The sequence below is a fragment of the Carcharhinus amblyrhynchos genome, unplaced genomic scaffold, assembly GCF_965287045.1.
Source record: "Carcharhinus amblyrhynchos unplaced genomic scaffold, sCarAmb.v2.hapA scaffold_474, whole genome shotgun sequence".
NCBI classification, from domain to species: Eukaryota; Metazoa; Chordata; class Chondrichthyes; order Carcharhiniformes; family Carcharhinidae; genus Carcharhinus; species Carcharhinus amblyrhynchos.
The window spans coordinates 59,631-83,623 of NW_027650214.1; the positions used below are offsets into that span (position 1 = coordinate 59,631).

At 50.8% G+C, this 23,993-nt stretch overlaps 1 protein-coding gene across 1 annotated transcript in view; it reads left to right on the plus strand.

Annotated features, from left to right (window-relative positions):
- LOC145339458 (sodium/potassium-transporting ATPase subunit alpha-2) overlaps positions 1 to 19,879 on the plus strand; it is a 76,545-nt gene extending 56,666 nt beyond the window's left edge. The window contains exons 15-23 of the mRNA XM_080183928.1: positions 4,755 to 4,905; positions 5,497 to 5,665; positions 6,196 to 6,350; positions 12,192 to 12,315; positions 17,200 to 17,345; positions 17,718 to 17,848; positions 18,359 to 18,460; positions 19,197 to 19,288; positions 19,602 to 19,879. Coding sequence (XP_080040054.1) covers positions 4,755 to 4,905; positions 5,497 to 5,665; positions 6,196 to 6,350; positions 12,192 to 12,315; positions 17,200 to 17,345; positions 17,718 to 17,848; positions 18,359 to 18,460; positions 19,197 to 19,288; positions 19,602 to 19,630 — 1,099 coding nt within the window. The 3' untranslated portion in view covers positions 19,631 to 19,879. The remainder of the gene's footprint in view (positions 1 to 4,754; positions 4,906 to 5,496; positions 5,666 to 6,195; positions 6,351 to 12,191; positions 12,316 to 17,199; positions 17,346 to 17,717; positions 17,849 to 18,358; positions 18,461 to 19,196; positions 19,289 to 19,601) is intronic.
- The last annotated feature ends 4,114 nt before the right edge of the window (positions 19,880 to 23,993 follow it).

Sequence of the window (23,993 nt, forward strand, 5' to 3'; positions counted from 1 at the left end):
TCGTCTTCATCATGTTGAATGACATGTTGAAGGCTCAAAGAAGATGTCGTAGCTTCTCTGCTCCGGGGAAGTACTGGACAACGAAGGGTACTCTGTCCATCGTGTCCCGTGTTTGCCTTCTGAGGAGGTCGGTGCAGTTTTTCGCTGTGGTGCGTCGGAACTGTCGATGAGTCGAGCGCCATATCCCGTTCTTCTGAGGGCATCTTTCAGCGTCTGGCGGTGTCTGTCGTGATCATCCTCATCTGAGCAAATCCTGTATATACAGAGGGCTTGTCCATAGGGGATGGCTTCTTTAATGTGTTTAGGGTGGAAACTGGAGAAGTGGAGCAAAGTGAGGCATTCGGCCTCTGACCTTTCTCTGCCCATTGAATTCTCTGCCCGTTGAAGTGGTGGAGGCTATCTCGCTAAATATATTTAAGACGCGGGTAGATAGGTTTTTGGTAGGCAAGGGAATTAAGGGTTATGGGGAGAAAGCGGGAAAGTGGAACTGAGCCACTTCAGATCAGCCATGATCTTATTGAATGGCGGGGCAGGCTCGAAGGGCTAGATGACCTACTCCTGCTCCTATTTCTTATGTTCTTATGTTCAGGCAAGCGTTCTCCAAGGCGGCCTTCACAACACACAACAACGCAGAGTCACTGAGCAGAGACTGATAGCCAAGTTCCGCACAGGGTTCATGTCACACTATCTGTAACCCCCATGACTTGCCTGAACTTGTAAAATCTCACTTACTGTCTAGTCTGGAGACAATACACATCTCTCTAACCTGTGCCTGATGCTATCTCCACTCACATTGTCTGCATCTTTAAGACTTCAATAGCAGGTTAGCTGTAAAGACTCGCATTCTAATCAATATTCTGTAAACTGTGTGTGACTTTTATATGCTCTGTCTGAGACCAGAACTGTCCACTCACCTGACGAAGGGGCAAACCCCGAAAGCTTGTGGGGATGTCGCATCTGGGCTGCGGAGGAACCTGGAGTGGGAGGGTGAGAATCCGGTCGTTGTGGTACATGTGGGTGCCAACGACGTAGGCAAAATGCGAACTGAGGATCTGGGGAGGGAGTATGAAAAGCTGGGAATGGAATTAAAAAGTAGAACCGACAAGGTGGTCATCTCTGGGCTACTGCCTGAACCGAGTGCAGGCGGGCGTAGGGTTGATAAGATTAAGGAAGTGAATGGGTGGCTCAGGGATTGGTGTGGGAGGAATGGGTTTGAATTTATGGGGCATTGGCATCAGTATTGGGGTAGGTGGGACCTGTTCGGGTGGGATGGGGTTGGTCTGAACCGTGCTGGGACCAGAGTCCTGGCGAATCGTGTAAATAGGACTGTAGACAGGGCTTTAAACTAATTGCGGGGGGGAGGGTGCGAGGGTAGGTGACATTACGGGGGCTAAAGTTAAGGAGACGGTACAGGTAAGGGAAGAGGCCGAGGATGTCCCAATAATAAAGGGAGTAGGGAGCGTGAGTATGGTTGGTGGTGTTCTGACAAAGAGGGTCCAGGTGAAGGCTGGGATGAAAGCACTTTATCTGAATGCACGAAGCATTCGGAATAAAGTGGATGAGCTGGTGGCGCAGATCAGCACAAATGGATATGATCTGGTGGCCATTACAGAGACGTGGCTGCAAGGTGACAGGGACTGGGAGCTGAATGTCCAGGGGTATCAAGTGTTTAGGAAGGATAGGCGAGAGGAAAAAGGGGGGGGGCGTAGCTCTGCTGATTAAGGTTAGCATCAGGGTGGTAGCAAGGGATGATATAGGAACCAAAGAGCAGAACGTGGAATTGTTGTGGGTGGAGATTAGGAACAGCAAAGGGAGGAAGACGCTGGTGGGTGTCGTCTATAGGCCCCCGAATAATGATCTGGAGGTGGGGCGGGCTGTTAACGCGCAAATAAGTGCGGCGTGCAGGAATGGAACGGCCATAATTATGGGGGATTTCAATCTGCATATTGATTGGTCGACCCATGTTGGACGCGGTGGGCTCGAGGAGGAGTTCTTGGAATGCTGTCGGGATAGTTTCCTTGAACAGTGTGTGTTGGAGCCGACGAGGGAGCGAGCTATCTTGGATCTGGTGTTATGTAATGAGGCGGGTAGAATTAGGGACCTTGCGATGAAGGATCCTCTTGGGGAGAGTGATCATTGTATGGTGGAGTTTCTGGTGCAGATGGAGGAGGAGAAAGTGGGTTCCCGGACACGCGTCCTTTGTTTGAACAGAGGGGAGTACGGTAGGATGAGAGAAGAATTGGCGAATGTTGACTGGGGGAGAGCGTTGGAAGGCAGGTCTGCTGAGGAGCAGTGGAGGATCTTTAAGGAGATCTTTCTTGGTGCTCAGCAGAAATTTATTCTGATGGTTAAAAAGGACCGTAGGAGGAGAGGTAATAAGCTGTGGATAACGAAGGAGGTGAAGGAAAGTGTTAAATTAAAAGCAGATGCGTTTAGAGTAGCTAAGAGTAGTGGGCGAGAAGAGGATTGGGAGAGGTTTAAATGTCAACAAAGATTGACAAAGAAGTTGATAAAGAAGGGTAGGATAAACTATGAAGCTGGGCGAGCGCTTAATATAAAAAAGGATAGCAAGAGCTTTTATAAATACATAAAAAGGAAGAGGCTGCCTAGGGTGAACGTTGGACCCTTAGAGGATGAGAGGGGGGAGTGGTAGGGGATGGGGAAATGGCTGAGGTCTTGAATAACTTTTTTGTTTCGGTCTTCACGGAGGAAGACGTGAATAATTTGCCGGGAGTTAGCGATGGAAAGATGGTAGGACTGGAGGGTCTCAATGACATTACTGTTACTAGAGAGGCGGTGCTCGACAGACTGGAGGGACTGATTGTGGACAAGTCCCCAGGACCGGATGGAATGCATCCGAGGGTTCTGAAAGAAATGGCGGAGGTGATAGTGGATGCCTTGGTGATTATTTTCCAGACGTCGCTGGATTCCGGGGAAGTGCCGGAAGATTGGAAAGCGGCTAATGTTACGCCGTTGTTTAAGAAGGGTGTCAGGCAAAAGGCAGGGAATTATAGGCCGGTTAGTTTAACGTCTGTAGTAGGTAAAATGTTAGAATCCGTCATCAAGGAGGAAATAGCGAGGCATCTTGAGGGGAATTGCTTGATAGAGCAGACGCAGCACGGTTTCGTTAAGGGGAAGTCGTGTCTGACAAATTTATTGGAGTTCTATGAGGATGTGTCTAGGGTGGTGGATAGAGGAGAGCCGGTGGATGTGGTGTTTCTTGACTTTCAGAAGGCGTTTGACAAGGTGCCTCACAAGAGGTTATTGCAGAAGGTCAGGGGACATGGAGTTGGGGGTAGGGTGTTAGCGTGGATAGAGGATTGGTTGTCAAATGGGAGGCAGAGAGTGGGGATTAATGGGTGCTATTCGGATTGGCGGTTGGTGACTAGTGGAGTGCCCCAGGGGTCAGTGCTGGGGCCTCAGCTATTTACCATTTATGTAGATGATCTGGAGGAGGGAACCGAGTGTACGGTGTCGAAATTTGCTGATGACACCAAGATTGGTGGAACGGCAAATTGCACGGAGGGTGTGGAGAGTCTGCAGAAGGATCTAGATAGGCTGGGCGAATGGGCCAGGAAATGGCAAATGGAATTTAATGTTGGCAAGTACGAGGTGGTCCACTTTGGTAGGAATAATGGTAGGAAGGACTATTACATACGGGGCGAAAAATTGCAGCAGGCGACGGTGCAGAGGGACCTCGGGGTCCTTGTGCATGAGTCGCAAAAACCCAGCCTGCAGGTGCAGCAGGTGGTCAGGAAGGGTAATGGGATGCTGGCCTTCATAGCGAGGGGGATTGAATATAAAAGTAGGGAGGTCTTGCTGCGGCTGTATAGGGCATTGGTGAGGCCGCAGCTGGAGTACTGTGTGCAGTTTTGGTCGCCGTACTTACGCAAGGATATTTTGGCCTTGGAGGGAGTGCAGAGGAGTTTACTAGGCTGATACTGGAGTTGAGGGGGTTGAGCTATGAGGAGAGGCTGAATAAACTAGGCTTGTACTCGTTAGAGTTTAGAAGAATGAGGGGAATCTCATTGAGACGTATAAGATGATGAATGGGATGGATAGGATAGAGGTGGAGAGGCTCTTCCCGCTCAGAAAGGACAGTAGGACTAGGGGGCACAGCCTCAAGATAAAGGGGGGGGCAGTTTAGAACGGAGTTGAGGAGGAACTTCTTCACTCAAAGGGTGGTGAATCTCTGGAATTCTCTGCCCGTAGAGGTGGTGGAGGCTGCCTCGCTAAATATTTTTAAGACGCGGGTTGATGGGTTTTTGATAAGCGAGGGGATTAAGGGTTATGGGGAGAGGGCGGGAATGTGGAACTGAGCCACGACAGATCAGCCATGATCTTATTGAATGGCGGGGCAGGCTCGAAGGGCTAGATGGCCTACTCCTGCTCCTATTTCTTATGTTCTTATGTTTACTATCAAATAAACTGGTTGGATTTTAACCTGGTGTTGTGAGACTTCTTACTGTATTTACCCCAGTCCAACGCTGGCATCTCCACATCATGACTACCATCAAACACTCCCAGAACAAGTACAACATAGGGTTAGATACAGAGTAAAGCTCCCTCTACACTGTCCCCTTCAAACACTCGCTGGACAGGTACAGCACGGGGTTAGATACAGAGTAAAGCTCCCTTTTCATTGGCATCATTTGCAGGGAGGAGTATCCCATTGTTTTGGGGGCGGTGGTGATGTGCATGCAGCTCTTTGACCACTTTTGACCTGGCTGTGTGTCCGTTGCCCCCTGACCCAGGGACGCCAAGGCCTGTGTGATCCACGGCACTGACCTGAAGGACATGGTTGAAGAACAGCTCGATCAGATTCTGGCCAATCACACGGAGATCGTCTTTGCTCGCACGTCCCCCCAGCAGAAGCTGATTATCGTAGAGGGATGTCAGCGACAGGTGGGTCTCATACTGGAAGGCATGAACACATCCCCTGTCCACACTCCAATACTGTCAGGCCAGAGCCTGCAGTCCGTGGCCGACTAGCTGCTTTCTTCATCGCGCAGTGACGTGTTGGGTTGAGGAGAGATTGCTAACTACCCTGGCCGCTCCTGGACGGCTGAATAACAAAGATGTGCGGGTTAGGTTGATTGGCCATGCTAAATTGACCATAGATGCCGAGGTTAGAGAGGATTAGTGGGTAAAATATGTACGTATTGCGGGTAGGCCCTGGATGGGATTGTGGTCAGTACAGACCCGGTGGGCCGAAGGGCCTCTTTCTGCACTGTAGGGTTTCTATTTCTATATTTCTAAGTGCTGATCTGCAGCATGCAACCTCCTGGTGTCTCTCTGCCACTCCTCCCCACTCCGATCATCTTTCATTGTTGTAGACATGCCAATTGATCTCTGGCTGATACAAGGGTGCAGTTATTTAACTACATGGGTCCTAAGCAGCCTCCACGGGGGGAGGAGTGGACGCCACCCCCAGTCCTCTGAGCATTTTCATCTTATTGATTGGTGGCGTGACTGTTTCTCTGCTCCCCACCGCAGGGCGCCATTGTGGCCGTGACGGGTGATGGTGTCAACGACTCGCCCGCTTTGAAGAAGGCAGATATTGGCGTTGCCATGGGAATCTCAGGCTCCGACGTTTCCAAACAGGCTGCTGACATGATCCTATTGGATGACAACTTCGCCTCCATCGTGACGGGGGTGGAAGAAGGTGGGGGAATAGGGGAGAGGAGTGGAGGGGGGAGGGAAGGGGAGGAGAGTGGGGGGGAGGGGAGTGGAGGAGGGGAAGGGGGAGGGGAGTGGAGGAAGAGAAGGGGAGGAGAGCAGTGGGAGGGGATGGAATGGGGGGAGAGGAGAGGAGGGAGGGAAGGAGGAGGAGAGTTGGGGGAGGGAAGGAGGAGGAGGAGGAGAGTTGGGGGGAGGGAAGGAGGAGGAGGAGAGTTGTGGGGAGGGCAGTGGGGGGGAGGAGAGTGGGGGGAGGGAAGGAGGAGGGGAAGGGGGAAGGAGAGTAGGGAAGAGCAGAGAGAAAGGGGGAGGGGAGTGGGGGAGAGAAAATGAGGGGGGAAAATCAGAGGGGGGGCACTGATGGGATGGCATTATCCTGGAGTGAGGTTCGGTATCGCACTTGGGAGATGGACTCTGGAGGGAGGGTTCCCTAGTGGACCTGGGATCTTCTTGTGCTTTCTTTGGCTCAGAACCTCAGGAGGGGTGATTTATTGTGGCGGTTTGTCAATCCTGCAGGACGCCTGATATTCGACAACCTGAAGAAGTCAATCGCTTACACCCTGACCAGCAATATTCCAGAAATCACACCCTTCCTCCTCTTCATTGTCGCAAATATCCCTCTCCCGCTGGGGACCGTCACCATCCTCTGCATTGACCTGGGCACAGATATGGTGAGTGTTTTGAGTGAGAGAGAAATGGAGAGAGACTGGAGGAGAGAGAGACAGAGAGACTGGAGAAAGAGGGAGACGCAGGAGAGAGAGAGAGACTGGAAAAAGAGAGGGAGACACAGGAGAGAGAGAGAGAGAGAGAGAGACTGGAAGGGGGAGAGAGAGAGAGAGTCAGGAGAAAGAGAGGGAGATGCAGGAAACAGAGACAGACAGACAGATGGAGGAGAGAGAGACAGAGACAGATGGGGGGGAGAGAGAGAGAGACAGATGGGGGGGCAGAGAGACAAGGGGGAAACAGGCAGAGGGAGAGAAACAATTGGAAGGAAGATGGATTAGAGGGGATAAGAAATAGGAGCAGGAGTAGGCCATCTAGCCCCTCGAGCCTGCCCTGCCATTCAATAAGATCATGGCTGATCTGTCGTGGTTCAGTTCCACATTCTCGCCCTCTCCCCATAACCCTTAATCCCCTCGCTTATCAAAAACCCATCAACCCGCGTCTTAAAAACATTTAGCGAGGCAGCTTCCACCACTTCAACGGGCAGAGAATTCCAGAGATTCACCACCCTTTGAGTGAAGAAGTTCCTCCTCAACTCGTTTCTAAACCGCCCCCCCTTTATCCTGAGGCTGTGCCCTCTAGTTCTACTGTCCTTTCTGAGCAGGAAGAGCCTCTCCACCTCTGCCCATTCAACATCTTATACGTCTCAATGAGATCTCCCCTCATTCTTCTAAACTCTAACGAGTACAAGCCTAGTTTATTCAGCCTCTCCTCATAGTTCAACCCCCTCAACTCCAGAATCAGCCTAGTAAACCTCCTCTGCACTCCCTCCAAGGCCAAAATATCCTTGCGTAAGTGCGGCAACCAAAACTGCACACAGTACTCCAGCTGCGGCCTCACCAATGCCCTATACAGCTGCAGCAAGACCTCCCTACTTTTATATTCAATCCCCCTCGCTATGAAGGCCAGCATCCCATTAGCCTTCCTGACCACCTGCTGCACCTGCAAGCTGGGTTTTTGCGACTCATGCACAAGGACCCCGAGGTCCCTCTGTACCGTCACATGCTGCAGTTTTTCACCACGTAAGTAATAGTCCTTCCTACCATTATTCCTACCAAAGTGGACAACCTCACATTTGCCAATATTAAATTCCATTTGCCAGTTCCTGGCCCATTCGCCCAGCCTATCTAGATCCTTCTGCAGACTCTCCACACCCTCCGCGCAATTTGCCGTTCCACCAATCTTGGTGTCATCAGCAAATTTCGACACCATACACTCGGTTCCCTCCTCCAGATCATCTATATAAATGGTGAATAGCTGAGGCCCCAGCACCGACCCCTGGGGCACTCCACTAGTCACCAACCGCCAATCCAAATAGCACCCATTGACCCCCACTCTCTGCCTCCTATTTGACAGCCAATCTTCTATCCACGCTAACACCCTACGCCCAACTCCATGCCCCCTGACCTTCTGCAATAACCTCTTGTGAGGCACCTTGTCAAACGCCTTCTGAAAATCAAGAAAGACCACATCCACCGGCTCTCCTCTATCCACCGCCCTAGACACATCCTCATAGAGCTCCAATAAGTTCGTCAGACGTGACTTCCCCTTAACAAAACCGTGCTGCGTCTGCTCTACCAAATAATTCTCCTCAAGATGCCTCGCTATTTTCTCCTTGATCACGGATTCTAACATTTTTCCTACAACAGACGTTAAACTAACCGGCCTATAATTCCCCGCCTTTTGCCTGCCACCCTTCTTAAACAACGGTGTAACATTAGCCATTTTCCAATCTTCTGGCACTTCCCCGGAATCCAGCGACATTTGGAAAATAACCACCAAGGCATCCACTATCACCTCCGCCATTTCTTTCAGGACCCTCGGATGCATTCCATCCGGTCCTGGGGACATGTCCACAATCAGTCCCTCCAGTCTGTCGAGCACCGCCTCTCTAGTAACAATAATGTCATTCAGGCCCTCCAGTCCTACCATCTTTCCATCGCTAACACCCGGCAAATTACTCATGTCCTCCTCCGTGAAGACCGAAACAAAAAAGTTATTCAGGGCCTCAGCCATTTCCCCATCCCCTACCACTAAGTCGCCCCTCTCATCCTCTAAGGGTCCAACATTCACCCTAGCCAGCCTCTTCCTTTTTATGTATTTATAAAAACTCTTACTATCCTTTTTTATATTAAGCGCTAGCCCAGCTTCGTAGTTTATCCTACCCTTCTTTATCAATTTCTTTGTCATTCTTTGTTGACATTTAAACCTCTCCCAATCCTCTTCTCGCCCACTACTCTTAGCTACTCTAAACGCATCCGCTTTTAATTTAACACTTTCCTTCATCTCCTTCGTTATCCACGGCTGATTATCTCTCCTCCTCCGATCCTTTTTAACCATCGGAATAAATTTCTGCTGAGCACCAAGAAAGATCTCCTTGAAGATCCTCCACTGTTCCTCAGCAGACCTACCTTCCAACGCACTCCCCCAATCAACATTCGCCAATTCCTCTCTCATCCTACCATACTCCCCTCTGTTCAAACAAAGGACACATGTCCGGGAGCCCACTTTCTCCTCCTCCATCTGCATCAGAAACTCCACCATACAATGATCACTCTCCCCAAGAGGATCCTTCACCACAAGGTCCCTAATTCTACCCGCCTCATTACATAACACCAGATCCAAGATAGCTCGCTCCCTCGTCGGCTCCAACACACACTGTTCGAGGAAACTATCCCGGCAGCATTCCAAGAACTCCTCCTCGAGCCCACCGCGTCCAACATGGGTTGACCAATCAATATGTAGATTGAAATCCCCCATAATTACCGCCGTTCCAATCCTGCACGCCGCATTTATTTGCGCGTTAACAGCCCGCCCTACCTCCAGATCATTATTCGGGGGCCTATAAACTTCACCCACCAGCGCCTTCCTCCCTTTGCTGTTACTAATCTCCACCCACAACGATTCCACGTTCTGCTCTTTGGTTCCTACATCATCCCTTACTACCACCCTGATGCCATCCTTAATCAGCAGAACTACGCCCCCCCTTTTTCCTCCTTCCTATCCTTCCTAAACACTTGATACCCCTGAACAATCAGCTCCCAGTCCCTGTCACCTTGCAGCCACGTCTCTGTAATGGCCACCAGATCATATCCATTTGTGCTGATCTGCGCCACCAGCTCATCCACTTTATTTCGAATGCTTCGTGCATTCAGATAAAGTGCCTTCATCCCAGCCTTCACCTGGACCCTATTTGCCAGAACGCCACCAACCATACTCACGCCCCCTACCCCTTTTATTATTGGGACATCCTTGGCCTCCCCCCTTACCTGCACCCTCTCCTTTACTTTAGACCCTGTAATGTCACCTACCCTCGTACCCTCCCCCGCCTCAATTAGTTTAAAGCCCTAACTACAGTCCTATTTACACGATTTGCCAGGACTCTGGTCCCAGCACGGTTCAGACCAACCCCATCCCACCTGAACAGGTCCCACCTACCCCAATACTGATGCCAATGCACCATAAATTCAAACCCATTCCTCCCACACCAATCCCTGAGCCACCCATTCGCTTCCTTAATCTTATCAACCCTACTCTCGTCTGCACTCGGTTCAGGCAGTAATCCAGAGATAACCACCTTGTCGGTTCTACTTTTTAATTCCATTCCCAGCTTTTCAAGCTCCCTCCCCAGATCCTCAGTTCACATTTTGCCTACGTCGTTGGCACCCACATGTACCACAACGACCGGGTTCTCACCCTCCCACTCCAGGTTCCTCTGCAGCCCAGATGCGACATCCTGGACCGAGCACCAGGCAGACAACACACCCTTCTGTGCACTTTGTCATATTTGAAGGAATATTTGAAGGATATTTGAAGGAATGGGTAATTGGAAGACAGAAAATTGAAAGGGTTAGAATTGGAGGGAGAGATTTTAGAGGGAAGGAATTGGAGGGTCCCCTTCCAGTTGGAGGTGCAGGGAAGTGAATTGGATAGGGATATGAGGAGACAGATTTGGAGGGGAGGTTAATTGGAGGGGAGGGATTAGTTTTAGTCCTGATAAGTCAATTGTCAAAGGAAGAAACCAGAGGCAACGTTTACCAGGAATGGATTTCTTGACAGGTAAAATATTACAGATATGATGGGCCTGATTTTCCCATCATTTGCGCTGGGTTTTGAACACAAAATATCGGTAAAATCGGGCATGACACGAGTAATGCGATCCCTGCTCATCTCTGTGCAAATTCCCTCTTTACCAAGGCCCAAAAATGGTTGTGATTGGGACCGCGCCCGAAACAGGTGCAACAGCCATTTGAATACATCTAAATTGACCTAATGGGCTACACACCCAACCTTACTGGCTCTTCCCCCTTTACCAACGTGTTCACCCATCTGGAATCAGCACAAAACAGACATGCGCTACAAAAATCCAATTTGGGCGCTCCATCAGTGAGGAGGGAAGTGCCAAGCATTTAATGGCTTTCTGCTTGAGATCATGGGTGAAGGGGTGGGAGGTAACTTAAGAACATAAGAAATAGGAGCAGGAGTAGGCCATCTAGCCCTTGGAGCCTGCCCCGCCATTCAATAAGATCATGGCTGATCTGAAGTGGATCAGTTCCCTTTCCCGCTCTCTCCCCATAACCCTTAATTCCCATGCCTACCAAAAACCTATCTACCCATGTCTTAAATATATTTAGCGAGGTAGCCTCCACCACATCAACGGGCAGAGAATTCCAGAGATTCACCACCCTTTGAGTGAAGAAGTTCCTCCTCAACTCCGTTCTAAACTGCACCCCCCCTTATCTTGAGGCTGTGCCTTCTAGTCCTGCTGTCCTTTCTGAGCGGGAAGAACATCGCTACCTCTACCCTATCCATCCCATTCATCATCTTATACATCTCTATAAGATCCCTCCTCATCCTTCTAAACTCCAACGAGTACAGACCCAGTCTATTTAGTCTCTCTTCATAGTCCAACCCCCTCATCCCTGGTGTCAGCCTAGTGAACCTCCTCTGCACTCCCTCCAAGGCCAAAATATCGTTGCACAAGTGCGGTGACCAAAACTGCACACAGTACTCTAGCTGCGGCCTCACCAGTGCCCTGTACAGTTGCAGCAAGACCTCCCTGCTTTTATATTCTATCCCCCTCACTGTAAAGGCCAGCATCCCATTCACCTTGTTGATCACCTGCTGCACCTGCAGACTGGGTGGTGGTCGGCTGCCACTCTACGTGTGATCAGTGGCGGTGAAAGAGGGTCCACTGTCACTTTGCCTGAGATCACTTGGGGGAAGAGGGAGGATGGATCAGTCTGCCTGATCTCGACGGAGGGAAGTGGGGAGAAGGGGCCACAATTGGTCTGGGTGGTCAGGATGTGGGATGGGACTAAGGGGGTCAGTGATGTGGGGGTGGAGCAATGGATGTCGGCCTGGGAGGGATGTGGCAGAGGATTAGCATTCTATCACTTTTTTCTGCGCGTGCGCAGTTGGAGATGCCGATCGGAACTACAGGGTTTCGGACGTGTTAAGCCCCACCCACAGGCATGTGCAGTGTGATGCGGAATCGCAGATATTTTTGCAGGCAGATTGCTTCTGTGGGGATGCCTCAGAATAGAACTAAAAGTCGGATCTGAAACACTCCCAGTTTCAAGTCCACCCAGAATCAAAATGGCAAAATAGGGCCCAATATCTCGAAACTCCGCTCTGATGTCAGTCTCTCTTTGTCTGTGCTCAAGTCACCATCCATTCAACAGCCTTCAAGGGATCTTATCCTCAATTGGTGCAAGTATCAGGAATTGGAGGGGAGGCTGTGCTGCCTTGCGATTGGATGTTCCTAATCTCTATTCTACAATCGCTAGGTTCCTGCAATCTCATTGGCTTATGAAGCAGCCGAGAGTGACATCATGAAAAGACAACCTCGGAATCCAAAAACTGATAAATTGGTGAATGAAAAGCTGATCAGCATGGCGTACGGACAGATTGGTGAGTGAGATGGGCGTGGGGGGAACGGGGCTGTGAGGGGGTAAGGGGGAACGGGGAGTGGGGGGGACAGGCGGTAGAGGGGAAGGGGAAGGCAGGTGGGGGGGAAGAAGGGGAGAGGGGGAAGGGGAGAGGGGGAAGGGGGGAGGGGGAAGAAGGGGGGAGGGGGGAAAGAAGGGGAGGGGGGAAAGAAGGGGAGGCGGGGAAGAAGGGGGAGGGGGAAGAGGGGGGAAAGAGGGGGATGGGGAAGAAGGGGGGGTGAAGAGGGGGGAGGGGGAAGAGGGGGGAAAGAGGGGAGGGGGAAGAAGGGGGGGTGAAGAGGGGGGAGGGGGAAGAGGGGGGAAAGAGGGGAGGGGGTGAAGAGGGGGAGGGGAGGGAAGGTGGGGAGGGGGAGGGGGAAGAAGGGGGAAGGGGGAGGGGGAAGAAGGGGGGGTGAAGACGGGGGAGGGGAAGGGGGGAAGGTGGGGAGGGGAAGGGGGGAAGGTGGGGAGGGGGGAAGGTGGGGAGCGGGAGGGGGGAAGGTAGGGAGGGGGAAGGTGGGGAGAGGGGGAAGAAGGGGGGAGAGGGTGAGGGGATGAGGGGGGAGTAGATGAGGGACAAAGAACAAAAACAGCCCGGGAAACAGGCCCTTCGGCCCAACGAGCCCGCGCCGCCATTTTAACATTACCAGTCCCCCCTCCACCCATGACCCTTATCTATGCTTATGGCATTCCACATTGAGGGAAACTAATTTAGGGACAATTTATCACCTCCAATCAGCCTAATAGCACATCTTTGGGGTGTGGGAGGAAACCGGAGCACCCGGAGAAAACCCACGCAAGCACGGGGAGAATGTGCAAACTCCCACAGACACTGGCCCAAATCCTTGTGTCTGTACAGCAATCAGCGATAGTCACTGAGCTGTCGTGTTGCCCAGCATCTGGTCCAGTTTAAGCACACACTAACGACATGAAGCACTAGGCCACTCTCGAACATCCAAGAGCAGCCCTCGCACGACCCATCGCGTGTATGCCCCTCGTTGGACAACAAGGTGGACTGACTTAAAACCTGTGAATTAAAGAGAAAAACATTAGTATCATTCCACATCCTTATACATTACCAGGGACATCCCAAGGCTACTGACCTTATTTAAAACAATCTCCTATATCCCTCCATCTCCAACCCATTCATGTGCCTGTCTAAGTAACTCTTAAACAACTCTAGCGTGCCTGCCTCCACCACCTTATTTGGCAGAGCATTCCATACCCCCACTACCCTCTGTGTGAACAACCTCCCCCCAATATCCGTGTTATACCTCTCCCCCCTCACCCTAAGCCCATGGCCCCTCGTACTGTGTGTCTCTAACATAGGAAATAGCTTACCTCTGTTTATTCTATCTATACCCTTCATAATCTTATATACCTCTATTAGATCCCCCCTCAGTCGCCGTCTTTCAAGGGAAAACAGCCCCAATTTGCTCAATCTTTCTTCATAACCCAGACCTTCCATACCAGGCAACATCCTGGTAAACCTCTTCTGCACTCTCTCCAGAGTCTCCACGTCCTTCCAGTAGTAAGGCGACCAGAACTGGACGCAGTACTCCAAATGCAGCCTAACCAACGTTCTATACAACTGCAACATTAGGCTCCAGCTCTTATACTCTATACCCCTTCCTATAAAGGCTAACATACCATAGGCTTTCTTCACAACCTTCTCCACTTGTACTGCCACCTTCAAAGACTTCTGCACTTGCACCCCCAGGTCCTGCTGCATTTCTATACTCTTTATAGGCTTACCCTTTATCATATAACTACCCCCTACATTATTCCGGCCAAAATGCATCACCTCACATTTATCCCGATTAAACTCCGTTTGCCATATATCTGCCCAATATACCAGCCTATCAATATCCGGTTGTATTGCCAGACACTGCTCCTCACTGCACGCCAATCCAGCCTTCTTAGTGCCATCTGCAAATTTGCTGATCACACCACTTACTCCATCTTCCAAGTCATTTATATATACTACAAAGAGAAGTACTGAGCCCTGCGGCACACCACTAGTGACAGACCTCCAGCTAGAAAAGGACCCTTTCACTACTACTCTTACCAAACCAGTTCTCTACCCATCTAGATACCTGACCACATATCCCATGAGCTTTAATCTTCTGTACCAACCTACCATGAGGGACTTTGTCAAACGCCTTACTGAAATCCATATAGACGACATCAACGGCTCGTCCTTCGTCAACCGTTTTTGTCACCTCCTCAAAGAATTCTACCAGAATACCAGGGGGGAGGAGGAGAGGGGGTGGGGTGAGGGGAGGAGAGGGGGTGGGGTGAGGGGAGGAGAGGGGGTGGGGTGAGGGGAGGAGAGGGGGTGGGGTGAGGGGTGGAGAGGGAGTGGGGTGAGGCGTGGAGAGGGGGTGGGGTGAGGAGGGGGCGGAGTGAGGAGGGGTGGGGTGAGGGGGGAAGAGGGGGTGGGGTGAGCGGTGAAGAGGGGGTGGGGTGAGGGGGTGAAGTGGGTGTGGGGTGTGGGATGGGGGGTGAGGGGTGGGGGGGAGGAGGGAGAGGGGTGGAGGTGAGAGAGGGGGGAGAGGGGTGGAGGGTTGGGGGAGGGTGGAGGGGGAGTTTGAGAGGGGCGGAGGGGGCGAGGAGGGGGTTTAGGGGGCGGAGGGGGGCGAGGAGGGGGTACGGAGCGGGGGACGAGGAGGGGTTTCGGGGCGGGGGACGAGGAGGGGTTTCGGGGCGGGGGACGAGGAGGGGGTTCGGGGCGGGGGACGAGGAGAGGGTTTGGGGGGGAGATTTCGGCGGGGGGGAGATTTTGGGGGGAGATTTCGGCGGGGGGAGATTTTGGGGGGGAGATTTCGGGGGGGTGACAGAGAGGCTGGGAACAAGGAATAGGGTGGGAGGATCAGCATGGCAAATGGACAGATCACGGAGGGAGAGGGATGGTGAAAGGGAGGCAGACAGAGTGTTGGCAAGTCAACGTGACAGAAGGTTGGAACAGAGGGAGTCTGAGACAGTGCCAAAGGGAGAGAAGAGTATGAGAAAGGGACTCAGAGAGGGAATGTGAGGGGGAGTGCAGAAGAGTTAGAGAGAGAGAATTTACCCTGATAAAATGCGAGGTGATTCATTTTGGTAGGACAAACTTGAATGTGGATTACAGGGTCAACGACAGGGTTCTGAGGAATGTGGAGGAACAGAGAGATCTTGGGGTTCATATCCACAGATCTCTGAAGGTTGCCACTCACGTGGATAGAGCCATGAAGAAAGCTTATAGTGTGTTAGTGTTTATTAACAGGGGGTTTGAGTTTAAGAGCCGTGGGGTTATGCTGCAACTATACAGGACCTTGGTGAGACCACATTTGGAATATTGTGTGCAGTTCTGGTCACCTCACTATAAGAAGGATGTGGAAGGACTAGAGAGAGTGCAGAGGAGATTTACCAGGATGTTGCCTGGTTTGGAGAGTAGGTCTTATGAGGAAAGGTTGAGGGAGCTGGGGCTTTTCTCTTTAGAGCGGAGGAGGATGAGAGGCGACTTAATAGAGGTTTATAAGATGATGAGGGGGATAGATAGAGTGGATGTGCAGAGACTGTTTCCTCGGGTGGATGTAGCTGTTACTAGGGGTCATAACTACAAGGTTCATGGTGGGAGATATAGGAGGGATGTCCAGGGTAGATTCTTTACTCAGAGAGTGGTTGGGGTGTGGAATACACTGCCTGCTGTGATAGTGGAGTCGGACACTTTAGGAACTTTCAAGCGGTTATTGGATAGGCACATGGAGAACAACAGAATGATAGGGAGGGGATAGCTTGACCTTGGGATTGGACGTAGCTCGGCACAACATTGAGGGCCGAAGGGCCTGTACTGTGCTGTAATTGGTAGGGGGATTGAATTTAGGAGTCGCAGCGTCATGTTGCAACTGTACACAACTCTGGTGCGGCCGCACTTGGAGTACTGTGTGCAGTTCTGGTCCCCACATTACAGGAAGGATGTGGAGGCTTTGGAGAGGGTGCAGAGGAGGTTTACCAGGATGCTGCCTGGTATGGAGAGGAGGTCCTATGAGGAGAGGCTGAGGGTAATGTTCTATGTTCTAATATCCAAGAGAGAGATGGTGTGTGAAGCAGGGTGTGTGTGAGGGAGGGTCTCAGAGGGAGGGAGTGTGAGAGGGTCTCAGAGGGAGGCTGTGCAGGAGAGCGGGAATTTGAAGAGCGACTGGGTAAGTGATGGATAGTTAGGGCATGGTGGTGGTGATGATGGTGGTGCTGCAAGAGGCTGGGTGGATTTCGCTGACACATTGTAACCTGTTGTTCCACCCCCCCCCTTCTCTCTCCTCCCAATCTCGTTCCTCCCCCTTCTCTCTCTCTCTCTTCATCACCCCATTCCCCCCTCTTCCTCCCTTCCTTCCCCTTCCCTTCCCCTCATCTTTCCCCCCTTTTCCCCCTCCTTTCCCCCCTCCCCTTCCCCCTTTCCCCCCTCCCCTTCCCTTTCCCCCCTCTTTTCCCCCTCCTTTCCCCCCCTTCCCCCTCCCCTTTTCCCCCCCTTCCCCCTTCCCTTCCCCCCTTCCCTCCTCTTCCCCCCTTTTCCCTACCCCCTCTCTTCCCTCTTCCCCCCCTTCCCTGCCCCCTCCCTTCCCTTCCCTCTTCTTTTCCCCCTTCCCTCCTCTTCCCCCCCTCTTTCCCCCTTTCCCTACCCCCTCTCTTCCCTCTTCCCCCCCTTTCCCTGCCCCCTCTCTTGCCCCTTCCCCCCTTTCCCTGCCCCCCCTCTTGCCCCTTCCCCCATCTTCCCCCCTTTCCCTGCCCCCTCTCTTCCCCCCTTTCCCCTCTCTTCCCCCTTCAACTCTCTCTTACCCCACCACCCCCTCCTGACCTCACCACCCCTTCTCTCCCTCCCTCTCTCCGACAGGGATGATCCAGGCACTTGGTGGATTCTTCACATACTTTGTTATTCTGGCTGAGAATGGATTCCTCCCATCCAGACTCCTCAACATCCGACTCGATTGGGATGATCGCTCCAAAAACGACTTGGAGGACAGTTACGGACAGGAGTGGGTGAGAGTGATACTGGGACAGAGAGAGAGAGAGAGCTACATGTTGGGAGACAGAGGCTGTCAGTCCTGTCTGTCTCCAAGGGAAGAATCTGTAAACAGGAGTCTCTCAATTCCATTTCTCACGGATGGGAAAGTCTGGAGACAGTAGCTTCTTGATCCCAAATGTCACTGAGGGGAGACTGGAAACAGGAGTCTTTCAGTCCCGTTTCTCACCGAGGGGAGAGTGGAGACAGGCATGTCTTGGTCCCATCTCTCAGCAAGGGTAGACTGTGGAGACAGGAACTTCTTGGGGTGTGGCAAAAGTTTTGGTGACATATTAGTTTTCTAGATGTTGACATCAACACTTTCTTCTCTCCCTTTCTCCGTCTCCCAGACCTACGAACAACGAAAGATTGTGGAATTCACTTGTCACACAGCCTTCTTCGCCAGTATTGTGGTGGTGCAGTGGGCCGACCTGCTCATTTGCAAGACCCGTCGAAATTCCATCTTCCAACAAGGGATGAAGTAGGTGATCATGGTTGGGGTATGGGGCATTGGGCATTAGGGGGAAGTTAGGGTACAGGGCAACAGGTGTTGGGGGTTGGGGTGCAGGGGGAGATTGGCAAGGGAGAGCAGAAGACACAGAAAGAAAACCAGGTGTCTGTGACCCTCAAAAGGGCAGGAGTGTTCTAGAAATTAAAGAATAACAGCATCTGGGGAGGGAGCAGAAAGTGGGAGAGTAGCTCGAGACCATCTGTTGAAGTCTGGGGCGGAAGCAGAGAAACTATGGGAGAGAAGCTTGAATATGCTTGTTGAATCTCAGGATTGAGCAAAGAAAAAAATGGGGGAGAAGTTCGAGAGCTACTGTCAAAGCGGCTCTCGAAGGGGGTGGAAAGAATAGCTCACATATAATTGTTAAATCCTGGGGAGGAAGCAGAGAGAATGGGGGAGAGTAGCTCGAGTGTAATCGTGGATTCTTACTTAACAACCAAGTCTTATCTCTCTTTGCATCTGTCTCTCTTCTGTTAAACCTAGGAACAAGATCCTGATTTTCGGACTCTTTGAAGAAACAGCCTTGGCAGCATTTCTCTCGTATTGCCCAGGCATGGATGTGGCGCTGCGTATGTATCCACTGAAGTAAGTACTCATTGGAAGTGAGGACACAACATAGTGGGCGGATATGCCAATCATAACTCAAGTGCAGCGTTGCAGCAAGGGTGGGAATCTCCAAAAGCAAGAAAGAGAGCACGTGGTGGCTGAGCTGGGAGGGGCAGGCAGCGCATGTTGACCAGAGATGGTTGCAGGTTGCATTATGGTGTGATCTAGCACCGTTAAACTCCCGAGGAGTCTCAATCTGATAGAATTTTCCAAGGGGAATGTTTCAGGGATATCGTAAAGGGAGCAGTAAAGGAGCAATAAAGCTCCCTGTCTCCTCTTTTACCTGTCTCCTCTTTTATTGCAATAAAGCAGGAGACGGAGAGGTTTAGGGAGAGAATACAGAGCTCAGCTTGCAGCCAAACAATGACTAAAGTTGACAATTGCACATTCAAGGAAACACAAGTGGTCAAGAATTGGAAAGACTGGAGGGTGTTTTGGAGGCTGGAGGAGACAGGGAGTGTTGTTGGAGCTGAAGGAGATTAGAGATTAGGGAGGGTTGTACAGGGCGAATGAGGTTGCAGAGATGGGGAGTGTTGTAGGGGCTGGAGGTTAGAGATAAGGAGGATTGTATGGGCTGGACAGGCCGGAGGAGGTTATACAGACAGGGAGTAGGGGCTGGAGGAGGTTACGGAAGTTGTAGCGACTGAAGGAGGTTACAGAGGGTTTGGAAAACAATGAGAATTGAAAAATGATGCTCCATACTCTCACTCTGCAGGCTGCCCTGGTGGTTCTGTGCTTTCCCGTACAGCCTCCTGATCTTCATCTATGACGAAGTTCGCAAATTCATCCTTCGCCGGCGTCCTGGAGGTGAGCAATCTTTCTGGAAATTTGCTCCGGATTCTGTTAGGTGGGGGAGAAGGAGAATGGGGGAGGTCCAGGAGGTGTGTGTGGGGGCTTTTTGTGCATGTAGAAACTGCTCCCTAGTGGAAGGAACAGTGGGTCTGACCGTCTGAATGGTAGCCTCCTGTACTTGTGCCAGTCTCAGGATGACACCTGCAGGGGTGGGGGGTGCGGTTTTGGGTGGTAATGTGATCTGGGAGGGGTTGGGGGGGGGGTGGGGGTGATGGGTTGGAGTCAATGAATTTTTGAAGGCTGACTTCTGTCTGTTTTTATTCCATAGGTTGGGTTGAACAGGAGACTTATTACTGAAGCCCCAGTCATGTTCTCTCCTGAGCCTTGGACAACTCGCTTCCTTCACATGAATCCTCACAGCAATAGTCAGCTCATCTTATTGTGCTTTTGCCACCATCTCTTCTTCCACCCTCCCCCCATCCATTCTCTCACTCCATCTTTCTTCCCTCTCCCCCCACCCTCCTCTCCAAGATAATGAAGTGCCTGAGAAGTTTCTGAAATATCTTTACTCATTTCAATTAAAATGACTCACTCACTAAGACTGTCCTTTGGTCTCTGCTTCACTTTGTGTAAAGCTGTGTATTTGAGCATGTTTAAAATTAATTCCCAAGAGCACATGGGTGTCACTGGCTGGGTCAGCATTTATCACCCATCTCTAGTTACCCTTCAGAAGGTCGTGGTGGTGCGCTGCAGCAGTCTGAGGTGTCAATACATTCACCGTACTGTAAGGGAGGGAGTTCCAGGATTTTGACCCAGCAACAACAAAAGAATGGCAATATGAAAAACAGTACAGAACAGGCCTTCAGCCCACCAAGCCTGCACCAACATTTGACACCTTTCTAAACAGAGTTGTCGTGATGGGAGACTTCAATTTCCCAAACATCGACTGGAATATCCCTAGGGTAAGGGGTTTGGATGGGGAGGAGTTTGTTAGGTGTGTTCAGGAAGGTTTCCTGACACAGTATGTGGATAAGCCCACGAGGGGAGAGGCTGTACTTGACCTGGTACTGGCGAATGAACCAGGGCAGGTGATGGATCTCTCGGTAGGAGAGCATCTTGGGAATGGTGACCATAATTCTATCTCCTTCACAATTGCATTGGAACGAGATAGGATCAGGCAGGCTAGGAAGGTGTTTGTCTGGAGTAAGGGGAGATACGAAGAGTTCAGGAAGTTACTTGGACAAATAAACTGGAAGGAGGTGTTCTTAGGGAAAAGTACCGAAGGAAGGTGGCGGATATTCAAGGAATGTTTGGAGCTCTGCATGACAACGTTCCGATGAGACAAGGGGGTTTTGGTAGGTCGCGGGAACCGTGGTGCATGAAGGCTGTGGTGAACCTAGTCAGGAGGAAAAGGAAGGTGTACAAAAGGTTCAGGGAACTAGGAGATGTTAAAGATCTTGAGGAGTATAAGGACTGTAGAAAGGAGCTTAAAAGGGAAATTAGGAGAGCCAGAAGGGGTCATGAGAAGACCTTGGCAGGCAAGATTAAGGAGAATCCCAAGGCCTTCTATAAATATGTGAAAGGTAAAAGGATGAGAAGGATAGGACCGATAAAAGGTGAAGGGGGAAAGGTCTGTGTGGAACCAGAAGAAATGGCAGAGGTGCTTAATGAGTACTTTGCCTCAGTATTCACAGTGGGAAACTGATCTGGGAGAGTTTGCTACGGATTTGCAGCAGATGGAAAAGATTATGTTTGTGGATATTAAGGAGGAGGATGTGTTAGAACTTTTGAACTCTATCAAGATAGATAAGTCGCCGGGACATAGAACATAGAACACTACAGCACAAACAGGCCCTTCGGCCCACAAGTTGTGCCGATCACATCATCACCTACCAACCTACAGACCTATCTATAACCCTCAATCTCATTAAACCCCATATACTCATCCAGGAGTCTTTTAAAAGACCCCAGCGAGTTCGCCTCCACCACCACTGACGGCAGCCGATTCCATTCACTCACCACCCTCTGAGTAAAAACTTACCCCTAACATCACTTCTGAACCTCCCTCCCCGCACCTTAAATCTGTGTCCTCTCGTAGCGACCATTTCAACCCGGGGAAATAGCCTCTGAGAGTCCACCCTATCTATTCCTCTCAACATTTTGTAAACTTCTATCAGGTTGCCTCTCAACCTTCGTCTCTCCAGGGAAAAGAGTCCCAGCTCCCTCAACCTAACTTCATAAGGCATGCCTCCCAGTCCAGGCAACATCCTTGTAAATCTCCTCTGTACCCTTTCAATAGCTTCTACATCTTTCCTATAGTGAGGCGACCAGAACTGCGCACAATACTCTAAATGAGGCCTGACAAGGGTCTTATAAAGTTGCAGCATTACCTCCCGACTCCTAAACTCAATCCCTCGATTAATGAAGGCCAGTACACCATACGCCTTCTTGACCACCTCCTCCACCTGCGAGGCTGATTTAAGAGTCCTGTGGACCCAGACCCCAAGATCCTTCTGCTCCTCAACACTACTCAGACTTCTGCCCTTGATAGTGTACTCGTTCATCCCGTTGGTTCTGCCAAAATGGACGACTACGCATTTATCCGCGTTGAAGTCCATCTGCCACTTCTCCGCCCAGTCCTGCATCCTATCTGTGTCCAGATGGGATGTACCCCAGGATACTGTGGGAGGCGAGGGAAGTGATTGTAGAGCCCCTGGCGATGATCTTTGCGTCGTCAATAGAGACGGGAGAGGTTCTGGAAGATTGGAGGATTGCGGATGGCGTTCCTATTTTCAAGAAAGGGAACAGAGATAGCCCGGGAAATTACCGACCAGTGAGTCTGACCTCAGTGGTTGGCAAGCTGATGGAGAGGCTTCTGAGGGACAAGATTTACAAGCATTTGGAGAGGTTTGACATGATCAGAAATAGCATGGATTTGTCAAGGGCAGGTTGTGCCTTACGAGCCTAGTTGAGTTCTTCTATAATGTGACTGAACACATTGACGAAGGAAGTGCAGTGGACATGGTGTACATGGACTTCAGCAAGGCATTTGATAAGGTCCCCCATGCAAGACTTCTTGAGAAGGTGAGAGGGCATGGGATCCAAGGGCCTTTGGCCTTGTGGATTCAGAACTGGCTTGCCTGCAGAAGGCAGAGAGTGGTTGTGGATGGGTCTTTTTCGGCATGGAGGCCAGTCACCAGTGGAGTGCCCCAGGGATCTGTTCTAGGACCCTTGCTGTTTGTCATTTTCATAAATGACCTAGATGAGGAAATGGAGGGATGGGTAAGTAAGTTTGCTGATGACACGAAGGTCGGTGGTGTTGTGGATGGTCTGGAAGGATGTCAAAAGTTGCAGCAGGACATAAATAGGATGCAGGACTGGGCGGAGAAGTGGCAGATGGACTTCAACGCGGATAAATGTGTAGTCGTCCATTTTGGCAGAACCAACGGGATGAACGAGTACACTATCAAGGGCAGGAGTCTTAGTAGTGTTGAAGAGCAGAAGGATCTTGGGGTCCGGGTCCACAGGACTCTTAAATCGGCCTCGCAGGTGGAGGATGTGGTCAAGGCGTATGGTGTACTGGCCTTCATTAATCGACGGATTGAGTTTAGGAGTCGGGAGGTAATGCTGCAACTTCATAAGACCCTTGTCAGGCCTCATTTGGAGTACTGTGCGCAGTTCTGGTCGCCTCACTATAGGAAAGACGTAGAAGCTATTGAAAGGGTACAGTGGAGATTTACAAGGATGTTGCCTGGACTGGGAGGCATGCCTTATGAAGTTAGGTTGAGGGAGCTGGGACTCTTTTCCTGGAGAGACGAAGGTTGAGAGGCGACCTGATAGAAGTTTATAAAATGTTGAGAGGAATAGATAGGGTGGACTCTCAGAGGCTATTTCCCCGGGTTGAAATTGTCGCTACGAGAGGAACAGATTTAAGGTGCAGGGAGGAAAGTACAGAAGTGATGTTAGGGGTAAGTTTTTCACTCAGAGGGTGGTGAGTGAATGGAATCGGCTGCCGTCAGTGGTGGTGGAGGCGAACGCGCTGGGGTCTTTTAAAAGACTTCTGGATGAGTATATGGGGTTTAATGGATTGGGGTTATAGATAGGGGTCTATAGATTGGTAGGTGTTGATGTGATCGGTGCAACTCATGGGCCGAAGGGCCTGTTTGTGCTGTAGTGTTCTATGTTCTAAAGATCTTTCACCTCCACGTCATCCATATTGCTGCCTGTGATGCCTCTTAAACATTGCTATTGTATCTGCTCCTACCAGCTCCTCTGACAAGGCATTTCCAGGCACTTAACTTCTGTTAAAAAAAATCACTTTTTTTTAAACTTTCCCTGCTCTATTTTAAGCCTACATCCCCCAGTGTCATTTCTACCCTGGGAAAAAGACATCAACTCTCCATTCCTCTCAATTTTATAGACTTTTCTCAGGTCACCTCTCATGGGTGGTGGGTGCATGGAATCGGCTACCGGCAGTGTGGTGGAGGCGGATTCAATAGGGTCTTTTAAGAGACTTTTGGATGAGTATATGAGACTTAGTAAGATAGAGGGTTATAGGTAAGCCTAGTAGGTAGGGATATGTTTGGCACAACTTGTGGGCTGAAGGGCCTGTTTGTGCTGTGGTTTTCCTATGTTCTAAGTGAAAACAAACAAAGTTTGTCCCATCTCTCCTCATAGGTAATGCCCTCCATACCAGGCAACATCCAAGTCAAGATGGTAA